We start from the raw sequence: 16,599 nt of genomic DNA, 5'->3' as shown, positions 1-16,599 counted from the left end.
TGAGGTTATTTTTTATGACTTTTAGTCAAGAGTAGTGACCACGGACGCGGAAAATTCGGGAAATTTGTAGAATGTTTTGGTGGTTTCTCGACGGTCCGCATAAACAAATCATAATCATGACATGGTTTCGAGAAAGCTCGAGAAAAAAAATCTGGCACAGAAAGTTTTTCTATAAATTGAGTTTAAAAATGAACTTGGAATCAAACACAAAACATTTCAGAAGAGCCAAGGACAAAGTCATACTAAGAAGAAAATTACAAAGAACAAATTTAAGTTTAATATTACTACGGAGTACGGCTTTTTAAAAGTAATAGATGGATTTTTTTGGAAGACCAACTTTTCAACAACGAAGCAGTTATTTTGATCCATGGGGGTCACCACCAAGAGTGTTTTACCCTCAGCAACAATTCTATTCTCCGCGGAGTCGTCAACCCAAAAGACAAGTGTTTATAGATCCTGAGGATTACTATGACCCAATCTTTGGTGAAAATAAGAAGTCAGATGAGAAATGTAAATGCATAGATTGTCGAATCCGGGAAGCCGCAGTACAGCAACGTAAAAGCAAGCAAAATGTTCGACGGAATGCGTTCAAAAAACGTCAAAGGCAGCCCACACACAATGGAGATGCTGTCTATGATGCAAATACGGTCTCGGAAGAGGACAAGAAATTCGATTCACCACAAAATCAGCAAGATGATACGACTTTGTTGGTTTCAGACGTAGACGTAAATAAAGAAGAATCGAGTGATGTTGAACAACGATTACAAGACATTGACATTCAATCAGAAACAGAATACCAGAGCAGCAAGGAGAGAGAAAATTCTAAAGAATCCGAGGATGAAAGTCAGTCAAATTCAGAAGAATCTGAAGATGAAGACGATAGCCAACAACCAGAGCAAACGCATGAAGATCCGATTCAACAAAAATTAAAAACAATTGATGAAATTCAATCTGAAGTTGAAAAACTCAATCAAAAAGTCGCTAAAATTACTGACGAGTCGAAGAAGTATGATTATCTTTATTGTGAAGAAATGTTGACAAAGTGTTTGTTGAAATTGGACGATATTTTAGCTGAGGGTGAGGATGTTATTCGTACGGCCCGAAAACGTTTAGTGAATGACATAAATCGAGCGTTGACAAGCCTAGAAGAAAAACGAGAAGTAAATGCATCAGAATGAAGACGCTTTGATTTTAACTGAAAACATTGTAAATAGTTGCAAAACCTCATTTTATATCTTTTATACATATAATGCAGAGTATAATTTTGTATTCTTATTCAATTCTTTTTAAAATGTGTTCTGAAGAAGGCTTTTACGTTATAATGACTATATACGAAGATAGACTTTCTGATTATTTTTTAGATTTAAAAAGCAATTTTCTCAAAAGGGGTACGGAAAAAACAAACAAATATAATATGTTTGTATAAATATCAAGTTTATTCTAAGTTTAGTAATTTAAAATATAAAAGTACAACAAATGTATTAGTAATTTTAGCTTTTGAGTCTTCCATCGTGAATGTTGTGATGATGAAGGTAAACTATGGCTGCTGATTGTTCCGCTGATTTCTTTCTACGATCACTGTAATAAGAATATCAAGATATTTAATTTTAAAATTTCAAGGTCCTTCGCACAGTGGAAATCTGGAAGAAAATCCAATCGAATTTTTTTTTCTCGAATTTCCATTTTTCTCGAGTTATAGTAGTTCAAAGAAGATTGAGTAAATAATGAAATGACGATGAATAATGATAACGTAGCCGTAAGCATATACCCAACATCTTCCAACTCTGTTACCTCAAAATTAGCTATATCTTACCTTAATGTTGATGAGTACTTGATTCCACCGACTGTCAACACAGATTTGTACATTTTATCTTCACCTGACACCTGTATTAAAACATTTAAACCTTAAGATAAAGTCATCACCGTAGTTCCCAAATAGTAGATTTTTTAGTTTTCCCCATCATGGCTTCAAACGCCCTCAGAATTACTTCCGACTAGAAGTTTTTACCCAAATAAATTGTTTAAAAGCAATACCAATTGCCTAAAATTACGGATTTTTACTAAAAAATTATAGTTTTTCCTTAATTCATTGGTTTTAGGGCCGTCCACATAGTACGTAAGCACTAAAATGTCGAATTCAAATTGTTTGGTTCGGACCTTTATTTCATACATGAAACTCAATGTTTATTAAGAAATTTTTTATTTTCCTTGATGCGTAAAAGACGACAAAAAACATAATAACATGAAATATAAGAATAAACAGCTGGTATTTTGTAAGGAACAAATGCGTACATACATTTTCCTTTGAACCCTCCGCTCCCCCTGTACGCAAGCATACGCTTTTAAGAAAACCCCCTCCTCCCTTAGTGCGTACGTACTATGTGTACGGTACCTTACGAAAACAATAAACAGCAAAATATTATCCCATTATTTTTTCTCTCTAATTGCACAACATTTAATTTTTCTAACCTCCCACATAGGTTCCTAGACCCTTGCTTTATGAGCTGAAAACAAAAGACCTTTCAAAATTTTGATGTAAATTTCTATCCGACTGAGAGAATAAATTTCACCGGACAATGAAACAGGGGTGTGGAATTGAAGACTAACAAATTACACTCAACTCTCATAAACCAAGCGATTAATTTTGTAGTTTTAAAGCCTCACGAAAATCTACTTACCGTCTCCCATGAAGGTTTGCCGAGTCTCTTGGCCCTGAAAGAAAAATATGAAATATGTAGATATGGAATCAATATTTAACGTAGTAATCTTGGAATTCAAACAAGTATTTCAACTGCTTTCAAAGGGTACACGGCCAGCCGGCTTAGATCCATGAACTGAACGGAACATTGAAAGGAACGGGAGTTGTGGCGCTGAGGTCTTAAAACAGTCGAACCACTACCGAGAGCAAAATGCTGGATTAGTAAATAGTTTGGAACAATTTAAAAAATTTGAATGTCAATTCGAAATAAAGCTTTATCAAAAGAATAGTAAAACACTTACATGCAAAGCTCGTGAACTTTTTGAATAGGACTTTCGGTTGCTGGATAAATTTTCCTAAGGACAAACAAAGTGGGAAGCATGATGCACTAATTTTAAGTATGAGTGGACCCCTCCCTTCCGAAAAAAAAACTTTCAAAGTTTCCAATTGTTTTCTGGAAACCTTTTTGCGTGCATTTCAAAGAAACTGCGTGAAATCAAGAAATTTGGTTCCGTTAGGATATAAACTTTCCACTTAAAACTCAGTAATACGTATGATAAAGAAAACATGAAACCTGTTATATGCAACTTCAGCAATGATATGATCGAGTTTCCGTTTTTTACAATCATCAGTTTCTTCGATCTAAAATGTTAAACAAAAAATCAATCTTATGCTCGAGAAAAAATTGTGAAAATTTCTTGTGTTCGATTTTGTTCGATTTACCGTTCATGAAAGTTTGTTAAAATTATTTATTCTGTTACCTCTTCTAACTTTCGCTTCTTATCTTTCCTCTTGTCAATTTGTTGTTTTCGAAATTCTTCTAAACCTGTAGCAACACTAGAAGAAAATAGATCTTAAAATATCACCACTTTGAGGGCCCTTTGATACAAAATGAATCATTGAAAATACAATTGAGCAAAAAAAGAAAAAAACATTTAAGCAACAAATTCAAATTCATTATAGTCTATCTATCTTTTGGACTCATTATATAGCTCTATCTTTTAGACGCTACGAATTACAATATTCACCATACCAAATATCTTGTGTGTCTCTTGATGCGACAACTTTTCGACCCAGTTCACTTCCACACGTATCACCGATCATTTTACAAAGAACATATTTGAGGTTAACATCTGGACTATCATATTCTACCGCCTGAGAACCGAATTAAGAAAAAAATCAAGATTTTTAAAATTTCAAAGCATCTCAGTCTGAATCGTAGATCATTACAAGAGACCGCAGGGAGTAGTAGCGTGGTGGGTCGATCAAAATTCGGGCAAACTGGGGAGATTTTGATTTTGGTGCCCCCTATATTTAAAGTAAATTTTGGGTACTTTCTCTCTTTTAGGTCGAAAACTACCAGGTGTAAAGGTATAAAAAAGCAAAGGGGTGCCGAAATTAGTAATAAGAGGCGTCTTTTGGCGCCCTTTGTATTTCGGCGCCCCCCCCAAAAAAAATATCGGTTGCTGGGGGCGGGCACTGCACCCTGGCATCAAGCTACTGGCAGGTAGTATATAGAATATATATTACAGGGGAGTCTCCATAACTCGAACACTCACGAGGAAAACAAATTTGTTCAAGTTAAGGAAATTTCGAGTTATGGAGTAAGTTTTACAAGGCTTTATCAACAGAAGGGACCCGGAAATTTGTTCGAGTTAAGGAGACATTCGAGTTATAGAGGTTCGAGTTAAAGAAACTCTACTGTATAAGAAGCACGAATCAATCCGGTAGTGGATGGCAGCAGCCTACATGGTCCTATGTATATAGGATCGATTGCGATTAAGGAGTTGAAATGAAAACTTTAATTTTAATTTTTCTTTGTAGCGTTACATTTGACAGGGTACTTTTTCACATATTCGAAGGTTAAGTTTTAGCGAGTGGGATACTCGTTCTCAGGCCCAAAAAAACTAAATTTTTGAAAAAGAAAATAAAAATAACACCTCAGATATTGAGATAAAGAACAAGGGTCCCACAATGGGCCATTCCATTTTATATCCATAGAGGGGGAGGGGTGGACGAACATTTCCAGAGGGTAATCTGAGAAAAAATTTCCAGGGGGTGTTTTTTCATTTTTCCAAGGGGGTAAAATTTCCAGGGAAGACTGATTTTAGTTCGTCCACCCTCACTTTAAGGTATGAAAAGAATTTTTCCAAGTGTATTTTTGCAAATATCGGCATTTTCCAGGGGTTATTCACACTTTTTCAATAATTTCTTTTTGACTTGAAAAGGTTCGTCCACCCCTCTGTGTAGTTTTTTTATGGAACAGCCCAATTCAACCCCGAACCGGCTTTTTTACAGTCTCCAGGCCACCCCCAAAGTATGAAATTATTTCTATTCTCAGAATCTAGCTCAACTGAATTTGAAAATCGACGGATCAAAAATAAGAAAAAAGGGTCAGCCATAAAAAAAAGCGCGAGTCGTTACCAGTTTTACATATTCTTTGATGATATCTTTGACATCCAAATTTCCTTCTTTCCTAAAAAGTGAATGATTGGAAAAATTATGTTACTGTATTTGTGGACTTTTCTGCGTTCTTTCATTAATTGAAATGGAAATTTTTTTTAAAATAGAGTTACTTTAGGCGTACAAACTTTCGCGAGCAGAAACTTTCGCGAGGACGAAAAATCGCGAAATTCACGACATTTACTTTCGCGAATTTAACGGAAAAATATTTTTCGCGAGCATAAACTTTCGCGAATCAAGACGTAAAATTGAGAATTTTCACATGAAAAAATGGCTTAGAGGAGCAAATACTTCTTGGATTGGCTTGAAATATTTGTCTTTTGACTTATTAGTATTTTAGCAGGCTAAAAAGGGCCATAAAAGTTACATTTTATTCAAAGTTTGAAGTTTTACAGATTTTCTATTTTGTCAAGAGTTTTTCGCGAGCATAAACTTTCGCGAATGGCCTTTCCTAGAATTTTTAAAGACATTTACTTTCGCGAAAAGGGCCAAAATTCGCGAAAATCGCGAAAGTTTCTGCTCGCGAAAGTTTCTACGCCTAAAGTAATGCTCTCTAATTCGATTTTCAGGGGGAATGGAATTTTCGTCGAATAAGGGAGCGTATCGAATAGTAGAATGTCGTTAATGAGAGTTTCTTGTTGACGGTGACTTTTAAAATTATCACTACATTCAGGCTATTTTGAAAAATTTTCAAAGAAACTCGGGACTATTAAACCCAAATTACCCTCCAAACCATGTTATTACTAGTACTTATTCGATAATTCGATTATTCGAAATCTCACGATTGCGATTGCGAGTTTTCGCGTGTATTAAATTTCGCGAATCACTAAATTGGATATTTCTAAAGAAGAGGATTAAGACAAGAATGACATTATCTCATAAAAGACTGATTTTGCTTCAAACACAACGTAACAGATATAAAATGGTGACAAAAACAGTAAGACATTGTATAAAAATGTTGGCCTATTTTGAAAGTTTTTCGCGTGTATTTAATTTCGCCATTTTATGTTTTTGAGAACTTTAAGGGCTCTGACCATAGTGATTTTTTCGTGAGAGATTTGATTAAAAAGCAATTATATCAATTTGTCGACTACGGTCAGAGCCCTTAAACAGTACTAGATTTCGCAAAATTTTACCAAAAACTCGTGAAATTAAGTACACGCAAAAATTTAGTACCCACGAAAATATATACACTAAAGGTAAAGGTTTCTTTTCCATGTTTTTTTTAACATCTCTCTATTTTTCTTCAATTTTTTGTTTGCAATACTTGAGTATTTGACCCACTTCAGCCCACCCCACTAGACAGGTTCACAAATAAAACATTGAACAAAATACGGGGGAAGGCCATTGGAGTGTTTGTTTGATCACTTGTTCAAATTCATCATATGTCAGTCAAATGCGTCCAGCCTGTGGTCGTACGAAATCAAGCTAACCAATAGACATCCTTTGCTTTTCAATAGAGAGAAAAGGAAACCTAGACCCCAGTTCTCTTTAAACGCAAATATATTCATTATAGTTGAGAACAATGGTAAAATTTCACCCAATCATCTTCTTAGGATAAAAATGATAACGATTCGGAAAAGACAATACGCCACTTAGATCGTCAAGGGCCCGATTTCTTTTCGACTTCTTCCGTTTGGATTATATTGTTCACATAGGGGGTTGGACGAACCTTTCAAGTCAAAAAAAAATTCTTGGAAATGTGTGGATACCCCCTGAAAAATGACAAAATTATCAAAAACCGCTTGGAAAAACCATTTTCGTACCTTAAAGTGAGAGTAGACGAACTAAAATCAGTCTGCCACCCCCTGGAAAAATAAAAAACACTCCTTTAGAATCCCTGGAAATTATTCTCGGATTACCCCCTGAAAATGTTCGTCCACCCCCTGTATAGGTATGAAAAGGAACAGTCCATTATGCGGATAACATGAATTCAGTTCTCGAGGGTATAAAAGCTTCATGAAAGTTGAAAAATTGTTCATTCTCTTCAAACTTAGAGAGTGACTTTGAGAAAGAAAACAAAAAATGAAGCTTTTTATAGTGTCAGCTTTGTTGGTGTTTTTCACTTTGTCGAATGGGTCGACTGATATCAGTGTACTCAAGACTCAGATACAAAGTTTAGTGAAGCAGCTCTCGCAAACCAACCAAAAGTTGGAACAAGATCATAAAAGGATTGAACAACTATCATTCTTAAAGTATAAAGATGAAATCCGAAACGGGTATTGTCAAATCAAATCGGGTTCGTGTGGTTCGTGTAAGATTATGTATGTATTACTTTCTTTTTTGTTACAAACAATCTTTCCATTTCTTTTTTGAAAGAACATAGTAAAATCAGTTTGGCAAGATAAGTTCGTTCATCTTTCCCTGGATATACACAGACTAGTAAACCACGTCGTTGTATTTCACTGCAGCTTACGCTTGCAATGGGCCCACTACGTTCGCTGAAAACAATGTCTTTCCAAACCACTCTCCCGCAGCAATTTATCTTTTTTTATAAGAACTCTTTATAAGCACTATTCTCGCGTTCCTGTGTCCAAGGAATGGCAGACGCTTGCTAGTCTATGATATGCAGAGTCTTTTTAAAGTAAAAGGGGTAAAATAAGAAAAAAACAAGAAATATTTTCTCTCTCTCTATCTACCCTATCATAGAGTATGGTGCAGAAATTTTATTGTGATTGCCGAAACAAGCCGGTTCGCCGTGACTGTAAGGAGCACCATGGGAGCGGGGAGCGAATCAATGGTCTGTACCGTATCAATAAGAACGTCGCTTCAATCATCGTCCAAGTCTTTTGCGATCAAACCACGGATGGTGGAGGCTGGACATTATTGCAGCGACGAGTTGACGGTTCCGAAAATTTTTATCGAAATTGGACCGAGTATAAAAATGGTTTTGGTAAATTAAATAAGGAACATTGGCTGGGAAATGAAAATTTGTATCTCCTGTCTTCACAGGCATTTTTAAAGAGATCAGAAGTGCGTTTCGATTTGATGCCCAAAAAAGGCGGTATGCTTTGGGCCAAATATTCAAATTTCGAGATTACAAGTGAAGCGACTGGATACGAGATTCACATCTCTGGTTACTCAGGTACAGCTGGTGACAGGATGTCTTATCACGATGGAATGAAATTTTCCACTTATGAAAAAGATTTGGACAAATCATCAGGTAAGAAAAAAAAGCTTTTGTACAAAGAAAATTCTCTCAGCTTTTTAAAAGTCCTTCTCGTTAATTCTATATTTTAAGAAGAACCTAAGGCGAGACCAATTTAATACACCTATTTCCTATTAGCGGATTCATGTAAAAAAGTCACGAAAAACGTCGAGAAAGTCTCTGATTGGCTGAAATATTGCACATACAAGCATATTCTTTCAAAATGTCCAGAGTATGAGGTAATCTTTGCACGCCTCCGCCAATCAAAAGTTTGTTTACTCGACGTTTTTTCGTGACTTTTGCATGAATCTGCTAATAGGAAATAGGTGTATTTGTTGTTCTACGGGCCCGACCGACCCTATTTTTGCTAAAATCAAAAAAATAATAATATTGAATTTCCACTACAATATATTTTACACACTAGATTGTAAGAATCAAATTTAAATAAAGCTGAAAATTAATTCAAGAAATTGAAAAATTTAGAAAATCAAGCATTCCATACACTAAGATTTTATCATGATCTTCATCGAAGATAAAAAAAGTGAATTTCTGAACCAGATATTTTTTGGAAAACATTTTCGGTACTTTAACAACCATGATAAATGAAAAATTTATTTTTATTTTACCGACCGACCGACCCATATTTTGATAACGATCTGCCCGTAGAACAACTAATTAAATTGGTCTCGCCTAATTGATCCCGAATTTGATCTTGTTAATGGGTTTTTGCCATTCATTTTAATTCCAAATAAAAATCTTTTTGCCGAAAGTCAACTTAATATGTTCTTTAGAATTGCTTAAAGGTTTTGTTTTTAAATAATAGTGATATCGTTTGCTTACTCATCAATTTAAATTTCTATTTTTTCACATTGAATTGACACGGATGTGGAGCAAGATTGGTTAAAAAGAGAAAAAGAAAAACTATTTTTTGTTTATTTCAGCACAATATAACAATAGGGAGACACCGTCCTGATATGAAATATGTGTCTGATATGAATCGGGAACACTTACGTAAAAACAAAACCTTTAAGTTCCTCAGGCCTTAGTCGATTTGATCTCTTCCCCAAGCGACAGTTCCGCATCACGCAAAACTTTACACTTATTAACGGAAATTTATCTATCACGCTTTTTTAAATTAAAAAAAAGCTCAAATTTTGCCTCATCGTGCATTATTCTAAAATCAAGCAACCTAAAGATGAGCCTCAGTCACGCCACCCCCTCACGATAATGAAAACTTTTTAATATCTCTCTTGCAGGAACGAACTGTGCTGTTCGAGACCACGGAGCATGGTGGTATAGGACATGCACTACCATCAACCTGAATGGAGTTTATGACGAGTTCTCGAAACAAGCCAATGGCTATAGCGCTTTTTGGTGGGATCCACATCGCTTGAGATATTCGGAAATGAAATTAAGAAGAAAGTAATGATCCACTAAAGTTTGGAAATATTCTTATGTTTATTGTTCCTTTTGATTTTTGATTCATGATGTATTCTTTATTTTCTAAAGAAAATCGAATTTGAGCAGACATGTTGGCACTATACTATTCTTTTTTACACAAACGAAGCGAGCACGATAATTTTTGTGCATTTTTCACTGTTTGGCTGAAGACTGCAAAATTTTAAAGGTATAAAAAAAGAAAAGGGCGCCCAAATTGGTAATAAGAGATGCCTTTTGCACCTCTTGTCTCTCGACGCCCCGGTAGTTACCCCTTGCCACCACGCTACTGACTATATTCAATCCGCCATTCTGTAAGCAGTGCAAATCTTATGGCCTCATTTTTTCTTTCTTGAGAAAGGTTAAAGATCCTTCTCTAGCCTTTCGTGCTTTAAACTAAATTATGTCAACTAACCTGAAAACAGATGGATTCCACTGTGCAGCGCGCGCCAACATAACAGAAGAGCAATTTGTTTCTTCTTTGAAAGATGCGATATCGGAATATTTCTTGATTTTCAATGAACCTCCATTGGCAATGACGGGGATGGAGATTGTATCTCGGATAGCCTTGATAAATGAACATTGACAGGGCTGCGATGAACGCAAGTCTCTCCATCTGTAATTACAAAATAAGGTTTTGAAACTCGTGCTTTAAGGTTAATCTTTATTTTTTTCAAAACTAATTTTATTGCTTAGGCTCATCATTTGAGCTTTCGAATCTATTGTTCATCAATAAAAGGTTAGTTTTTTCAAAACTAATTCGAAGCCTAGGTATGCTTATAAATGTTAAGAAAAAACATATTATTCAAAAGTAAACATGAGAAACGGAGCTCAAATTTTACTGTATCATTTCGCCTCTAGTATTATTGAATTTGCTGAACTTTTGTTTTAAAACACACATTCATTACAGTAGTCCAAGCAAAGTTGTCATCACAAACGGAAATGAAGTTTAAACAACAAATCTGGTCAGATTCTTCATGTTTTGCAGAATTTTGTTAAAAAAGCCGTCTGAGACGGAAAAACTTTGAACACTGTCATTAAATTTAGTACCTTTCAACACAAAGTTTGATAGGGCATTATTGATATGTGAGATATACTAATACAGACCTTCCGTGAACGCCAAGAGCTTTGACGCCAGTCTTTTCAATTAACTTCACCAATTCAAGTGTATCTTCTAACTAAAACAAAAATCAATATTTTCAACATTAATTTGAATTTTTCCATTCAAATAAAAGAAATGTCAAAAAACTGCTGAAATAAACTTTTGAGAATCGTTAGCAAAAGAAAAGACTGATCGTGATTCAAGACTTTATTTCAGAAGGTATTTTGACGCAACAGCCAAGAAAATATACAATACAGTCAATTCTTGTAACTCGGACCTCCATAATTCGAATATTTCTGTAATTCGAACTAAAAAATTAGTCCCCTTGGATGGAAAGCCATGTAAAAGTCTCTAGGTCACTCGAATCTTTCTCTAATTCTAAGAAAATCTTTGGTCCCTTGAAGATTCAACTGTATAAGTCAAGCTGACAAAACTTTTCTTCTCGAGCAATTAGGTCTTTCAGTAAGTTGCAAATTGTCCGAAGTCACTCAAAATATTTACTTACGATTTTTGTAAGATATGTAAAAGCAAGAATAAATAAATTAATCGAATTCTATTTGAATACCATTTTTGTCCTGTTAAAACGAGACAGGATATAATAATATACACGTACCTCGGGTAATATTCGTATTTTACAAGTCACTGGTATAGAAACACCATTTACCAAAGTGGTTAGGATCTAAAAGAAATAAAGTGTGATAATTTTAAATGAACCAATCAGAACATTAAGGAATCTACTTCATTTTACGGGCATTGAATTTCGTCGCTGAACTCATCCGCAAAATTGTTAGCTTTATTGCAGGGACTTAAGTTCAAATTTTACGGCGAAATAAATCCACAAAATAGGCAAAATTAACCCTCCACAAAAGTTTATCCCGATAAATAAAAAAGAAATAAAAAATTGAATCAAGATCAAGACTTAAGCAGACTTAAGGCCGGTTTCCACTTGCGCGCGCTGCGATAGCACTTTTTGGCTTCATTCCTTTTTTGCTTGGAAAAAAGTTTACGTCATAAAAATGTAGCGCGCGCTCGAAAAAAAAGTTGAACACATTTAAACTTTTTTCAACCGTTACGTCAGATCGCACCAATGGAGTTGCTTCATTTTTCTTTTGACCAATAGCGTGGAACTTTTGCTCGAAAAAGTGCGATCAAAAGCGCGCATAAGTGGAGACCGGCCTTTATACTGAATTTATCCACTCCTTATTATAACGTCAATATTACTATTAAAATTTCAAAACTATTCATAATCATTAACTTACAGATTTGATTTTCTCAGGCTCAGTTAATAATGCAGCACCCATACCTCCCTGAAAGAACAAAAAAATAATTCAAAAATTCTGTCACCATTGATTATGTTGAAAATGTTGCCAAAATACATTATCCATTTTCAAACATTTTAAATACTTTAAAACAACAATACATTAAAATAAAATGAAAGTCAAAAAAAAACTACCCTATGTTATCGTCCGTTAGAAATCATCAAGCTGCAATTTTAATGAATTTCTCCTACCCAGCCCAACCGCCCAAGATGTAACTTGAACTGATTAAGCAGTGGAGAATAGCTGATGTCTATTTAAAAAATGTAACTAATGTTTGTGTGAACAGATTTTCGCAGTACATTTTTTTTAATAAGAAACCCCAATTTTCGACTCAGGGCTGGAGCTGCAAGGACTTTCCAGATTTCAGCATAAAAGTTGCTTTTGGATTTTGAGCCAGAAATACCAAGCAACTTTAAACATTTTGGCTTTTAATCTTATTGTATGTCCAGAATACCTCAAATTTGGTATTCAAATATCACCGGTACACATTCTAATGCCAAATAATGCCGCAAATCCCTCTTTTTTAGGGATCTCTGGTTGCTATCCCGGTCCATGCTCAGTTTCAGGCTGCTAAGGCCACGTTGCTTGATTTTTCCTTCTCAGGGCTAGACCCTTAGCAACTCAGTTGCTTATAAAAATTATGTACGATTTTGATGGGTGTTTTGTTACCGAACAAATTTTCGCGATTGACGCCCTATTTTTGGCAGAATAAATTTCATACTTTTAGTTGTGGACTTTTCGTACTTTTAGTTTTTTCAGGATATCTGATGAAAAATAAATTTCGCGTAAATAATTTTAAGTGGTATATAGCAAAAAGTAGAAAATTAGATCCCTCAAAAAAAATTAATTTATTTTACTCTTAGGTGCCAAATAAACGGCCCCCCCCGCTTGTTAATTTTTCGATTTTTTTCCAACCCCCCCGGACCTTATTAGGACCCCCCCCCCCCCGTTTATTAATTTTTGAAAAAATTCCCAGCTACCAAAAGGAAAGTTCCTTGTTTTACTCTAAAAAGCCTCAATCTAGTCTATTTTGACCCTTTTTAGGGTTTTTTTAAGGTCCATTTTCCAACCCCCCCCCGGTAATTAGGTCCCCCCCGTTTATTTAATTTGAAAAATTTTTCCAACCCCCCCGTTTATTCGAACCCCCCCCCGTTTATTCGAACCCCCTCCCCCCCGTTTATTTGGCACCTAAGAGTACATAGTCTCATCTAGCGCGCCATTCAAATTCAACATTGCCATCCAAGCGCAGCCACAAGAGTTAACTTCTGTATCAACATATACCGGGTGACCCACGAAAAAGTTCGGACCTTTCTCGGCGTCTTGAGGCCGAACAAATGTCCCAAAGTGCTCGGAATTTTGGTATTTAAAAAGTAGATATCCTAACTTAAAATTTGAGCTATCACTTTTTAAATTTGACCAACTAGTTCTCTACTTATGACCTTTAAAACTCAAAATTCACTTTTCGGAAAGTGTAAAAAACACGTAAAAAAGAGGTATTAAATTAATGCAATCAATTAGGATCTCTTATAAATTGACTTATTTAACTAGTTTTATGACATTAATAATTATTAAAAAACCTTTGAAAGTAGTTTTTGTTTAAAACAAGACTAGTTTTTATCAAAATTGGCACTTTCAAGGAATTTTCTCAAAAACTGTATATCAAAAACGTCTAAAAATACCTAATTTGATACCCCTTTTTTACCTGTTTTTTACACTTTCCGAAAAGTGAATTTTGAGTTTAAAAGCTCATAACTAGGGAACTTGTGCGTCAAATTTAAAAAGTAATGGCTCGGATTTTAAGTTAGGATATCTACTTTCTAAATAATAAAACTTCAAGCACTCTGGGACATTTGTTCCGCCTCAAGACGCCGAGAAACGTCCGAACTTTTTCGTGGGTCACCCGGTATATCCTCAAGGGAAATTTGAAAACACCAAAACCAAAAAGAAAATCCAATTTTTCCCGAAGATTATTTTAATACTAATTTGCTTAATAAGCTGTGCAAAAATGACCAAATATTTCAAAGAAACGCGAAGTGTCGTATACTTTCCATGCATGCTATGAATACTTTAGGCTAAATTTCATTTTAAAATGCTGGAGTTTTGATGTGACACTTAACAGTTTGGTAGTCCAAATTAAAACCGAATTGACCACAACCGAATTGGTTTACCTTGATAGAGAATTCTTTTGGACAGCCCATGTTTACGTCAACTCCCGCAACATCCTTTTCTCTGTTGGAAACAAATGATGGACACATTTATAAACGATTCCAAATAATTTCAAAAAAGTCGGGGGGGGGAGTTATCTACGGCTTATTTCCGTAGAGGGTTTGTTGTCTTTTCTGCCCTTTTCTCATTTGAGATTTTTCAAACCGACCGCTGCGATGGACTGTTAGCGAGAGAGGGGAGACGATGAGAGAAGTGTTGCTATTTATAAATCATACTTCATCGCAGGGAATTATGAGTTTTAACTACGAAAGAAAAAACGTCCGTTAACTTTTTTGATTTTCTCTGGTATGATAAGTGATAATAAAATAGAAAGTTGAAAATGATCTTACACCATCTTTGCAACTTTTAAAGCTCGTTCAGGGTCACAAGTTCCCTAGTAGATAAAAAATAAGCAACTAAGCGTTATCTAGAAATTTGCTAAAAAGGCATATTTTCTGACAGTATTACTTGAATAAATGGAGCCCAAATGGAGCCCAAAAGCGACTTTCTTGCCCGAACTCCAAATTTCGAAAAACGAGGAAATAAGCTAAATTCTCAATGGATTTTGACCATGATTGTAGGGGATGAACAAAATTAATACCCTTAATACGTGATGATAACCATGCTTTCACGTACAAAACGCACTTCATCATCTCTATCATGCTCTTTTCGTATGAGGAAAATTTAAGAAAATCTGGCTACCATTTTCTTGGAATTTTTCTTAGAACAAAAGATGAAAAGCCACAGATTACGCTCAATTCAGTAGTGCCTCTTTAACTCGTGCCTCTTTAACTCGAACCTTTATAACTTCAAGGTCACCGTAACTCGAAAAAGTTAACAATGCCTTACATGTTTTTTTTATAAGTATTGCACTTATAAGCATATCTAGGCTCAGATATGGGAAAAAATTAAGCATATGGCAAGCATTACTTGAGCCTACGAAAAATGTTTTTTTCCTGATTTTGCCTTTTTTTGGCTGGAATTTTACGGATTTTCAGTATTTCCCTAAATTTATGCTTTAGATTTAAACATCCCTCAAGCATTTTTCAGCCTTATTAAGCTTTCGACCTAAGCATCTCTGAGCCTGTTTTCGGATTTTTGTATGCTTATAAAAAAAAACATGTATAAGCCTTACTCCACAACCCGAAATACGTCTTCACATTCGAACAAATTTGTGGTTCCCGTGCGTGTTCGACTTATGGAGACTCCCCTGTAACATGTTAAACGCGTGTTTATGCTTACCATTTGAAAAATGACTCTTTCCTTTTCTTCCTGGCACGTTCGAAAAAGAATAGTACCATCGGAAGCAACGAAATCTACCGTCCCTAACAGTTCTAGAAAATGAAAAGAAACTAAAATCAACTTTTTGAAAGGCTTTGTATAAATCATATAAGGCTGGGGAACATTACATAACAATACAATCAAAATCTTTGCGCGACTGTTTTTTTCGCAGAGTAAGGTTTGATTTATGTTGTTTTTTTGCGGAATCCTTTTTCCCAAATGACATCTCTTTGTCGGGATTATTTAATTTCCGGTAAGGGTTTAACATACAAATGTAATGAAAATTACAATTTCTTACTATTTTCGACGCGAGTACAATAAATTAACTTGTGGTCAATGATCTCCTGAAAAATAAACAATAATTAATGGAGAATACAAACCATGGGACATATTTATATTGCCGATCTGGAGACGATAGTTTTCGCAAGGGTCAAGTCCAGTCCGAAGAAAACATAAAATCGTGTCTTTAACAGAGAACACTTTCTCGGGGGGCCCTTAGAGAGGTTTGGTTCTACCAGGTTCTACTCAAATTGGTAAGTTCAGTGGAGTCTCCATAACACACGGGAATCTAAAATTTGTTCAAGTCAAAGAAATTTCGAGTTATGGAGTAAGGTTATAGGGCATTTTTAACTGAAGGGACCATGAAACTTGTTCGAGTTAAAGAAATTCCACTGAATTACAATGATCAATGAAGAGACACAAAAAATCAACCTCAGAATATACGATATCAGCACCATATCGAAGAGCAAGCAATCTCATTGGTAATGTCCCGATTCGAACCATTGGTGCAAGAATTAACTTGTTGTCGTAATCCAAAACCATCTTGTTTGTTTCCTTTTTTTGTTGTTAAATTGTTTAGTTTTTTGTTTTTATAACTATGACGAAATGAAAAAAGCGATACACATTGAAGGTTTAGAGTTTTGGCTTAAGTGCTGTTTCGGTGGTA

General features: G+C 35.1%; 3 protein-coding genes across 3 annotated transcripts; 2 read left to right on the top strand and 1 right to left on the bottom strand.

The window, feature by feature from the left end:
* The first annotated feature begins 219 nt into the window (after positions 1-219).
* On the top strand, positions 220-1,277 carry LOC136805279 (protein starmaker-like). The gene has a single exon (XM_067061855.1). The coding sequence runs from the start codon at positions 315-317 to the stop codon at positions 1,176-1,178; it is 864 nt and encodes a 287-aa protein (XP_066917956.1). The 5' UTR covers positions 220-314; the 3' UTR covers positions 1,179-1,277.
* Positions 1,278-1,413: 136 nt separating this feature from the next.
* On the bottom strand, positions 1,414-16,529 carry LOC136805278 (tRNA-dihydrouridine(20) synthase [NAD(P)+]-like). Its single transcript, XM_067061854.1, has 17 exons — positions 16,365-16,529; positions 15,952-15,997; positions 15,615-15,706; positions 14,723-14,766; positions 14,336-14,396; positions 12,108-12,155; positions 11,462-11,527; positions 10,854-10,924; positions 10,162-10,362; positions 5,123-5,174; positions 3,732-3,853; positions 3,460-3,535; positions 3,273-3,340; positions 3,001-3,054; positions 2,679-2,712; positions 1,814-1,884; positions 1,414-1,578 (listed from the first exon to the last, which is right to left on the bottom strand). Exons 1-17 carry the CDS (start codon positions 16,473-16,475, stop codon positions 1,491-1,493), a joined length of 1,305 nt encoding a protein of 434 aa, XP_066917955.1. The 5' UTR covers positions 16,476-16,529; the 3' UTR covers positions 1,414-1,490.
* Positions 7,138-9,885, top strand: LOC136805280 (fibrinogen C domain-containing protein 1-B-like). Its single transcript, XM_067061856.1, has 2 exons — positions 7,138-8,324; positions 9,566-9,885. Exons 1-2 carry the CDS (start codon positions 7,814-7,816, stop codon positions 9,733-9,735), a joined length of 681 nt encoding a protein of 226 aa, XP_066917957.1. The 5' UTR covers positions 7,138-7,813; the 3' UTR covers positions 9,736-9,885.
* Positions 16,530-16,599: the final 70 nt, after the last annotated feature.

Source organism: Clytia hemisphaerica, unplaced genomic scaffold (assembly GCF_902728285.1).
Source record: "Clytia hemisphaerica strain Z4C2 unplaced genomic scaffold, Clytia hemisphaerica genome assembly, whole genome shotgun sequence".
NCBI lineage: Eukaryota > Metazoa > Cnidaria > Hydrozoa > Leptothecata > Clytiidae > Clytia > Clytia hemisphaerica.
The sequence above is the reverse complement of the archived record's forward strand: the minus strand, read 5'-3'. Positions and strand labels throughout refer to the sequence as shown.

Excerpts from the sequence above, each read along its gene's own strand:
- LOC136805278 (XM_067061854.1), bottom strand. The coding sequence starts at position 16,475 with ATGGTTTTGGATTACGACAACAAGTTAATTCTTGCACCAATGGTTCGA. Across the intron at positions 3,854-5,122 it reads TCAAAGAATATGTAAAACTG|GCGGTAGAATATGATAGTCC; the intron begins GTAACGACTCGC and ends TTCGGTTCTCAG. Across the intron at positions 3,536-3,731 it reads AGAGACACACAAGATATTTG|TGTTGCTACAGGTTTAGAAG; the intron begins GTATGGTGAATA and ends ATTTTCTTCTAG.
- LOC136805280 (XM_067061856.1), top strand. The coding sequence starts at position 7,814 with ATGGTGCAGAAATTTTATTGTGATTGCCGAAACAAGCCGGTTCGCCGT. Across the intron at positions 8,325-9,565 it reads AGATTTGGACAAATCATCAG|GAACGAACTGTGCTGTTCGA; the intron begins GTAAGAAAAAAA and ends TCTCTCTTGCAG.
- LOC136805279 (XM_067061855.1), top strand. The coding sequence starts at position 315 with ATGGATTTTTTTGGAAGACCAACTTTTCAACAACGAAGCAGTTATTTT.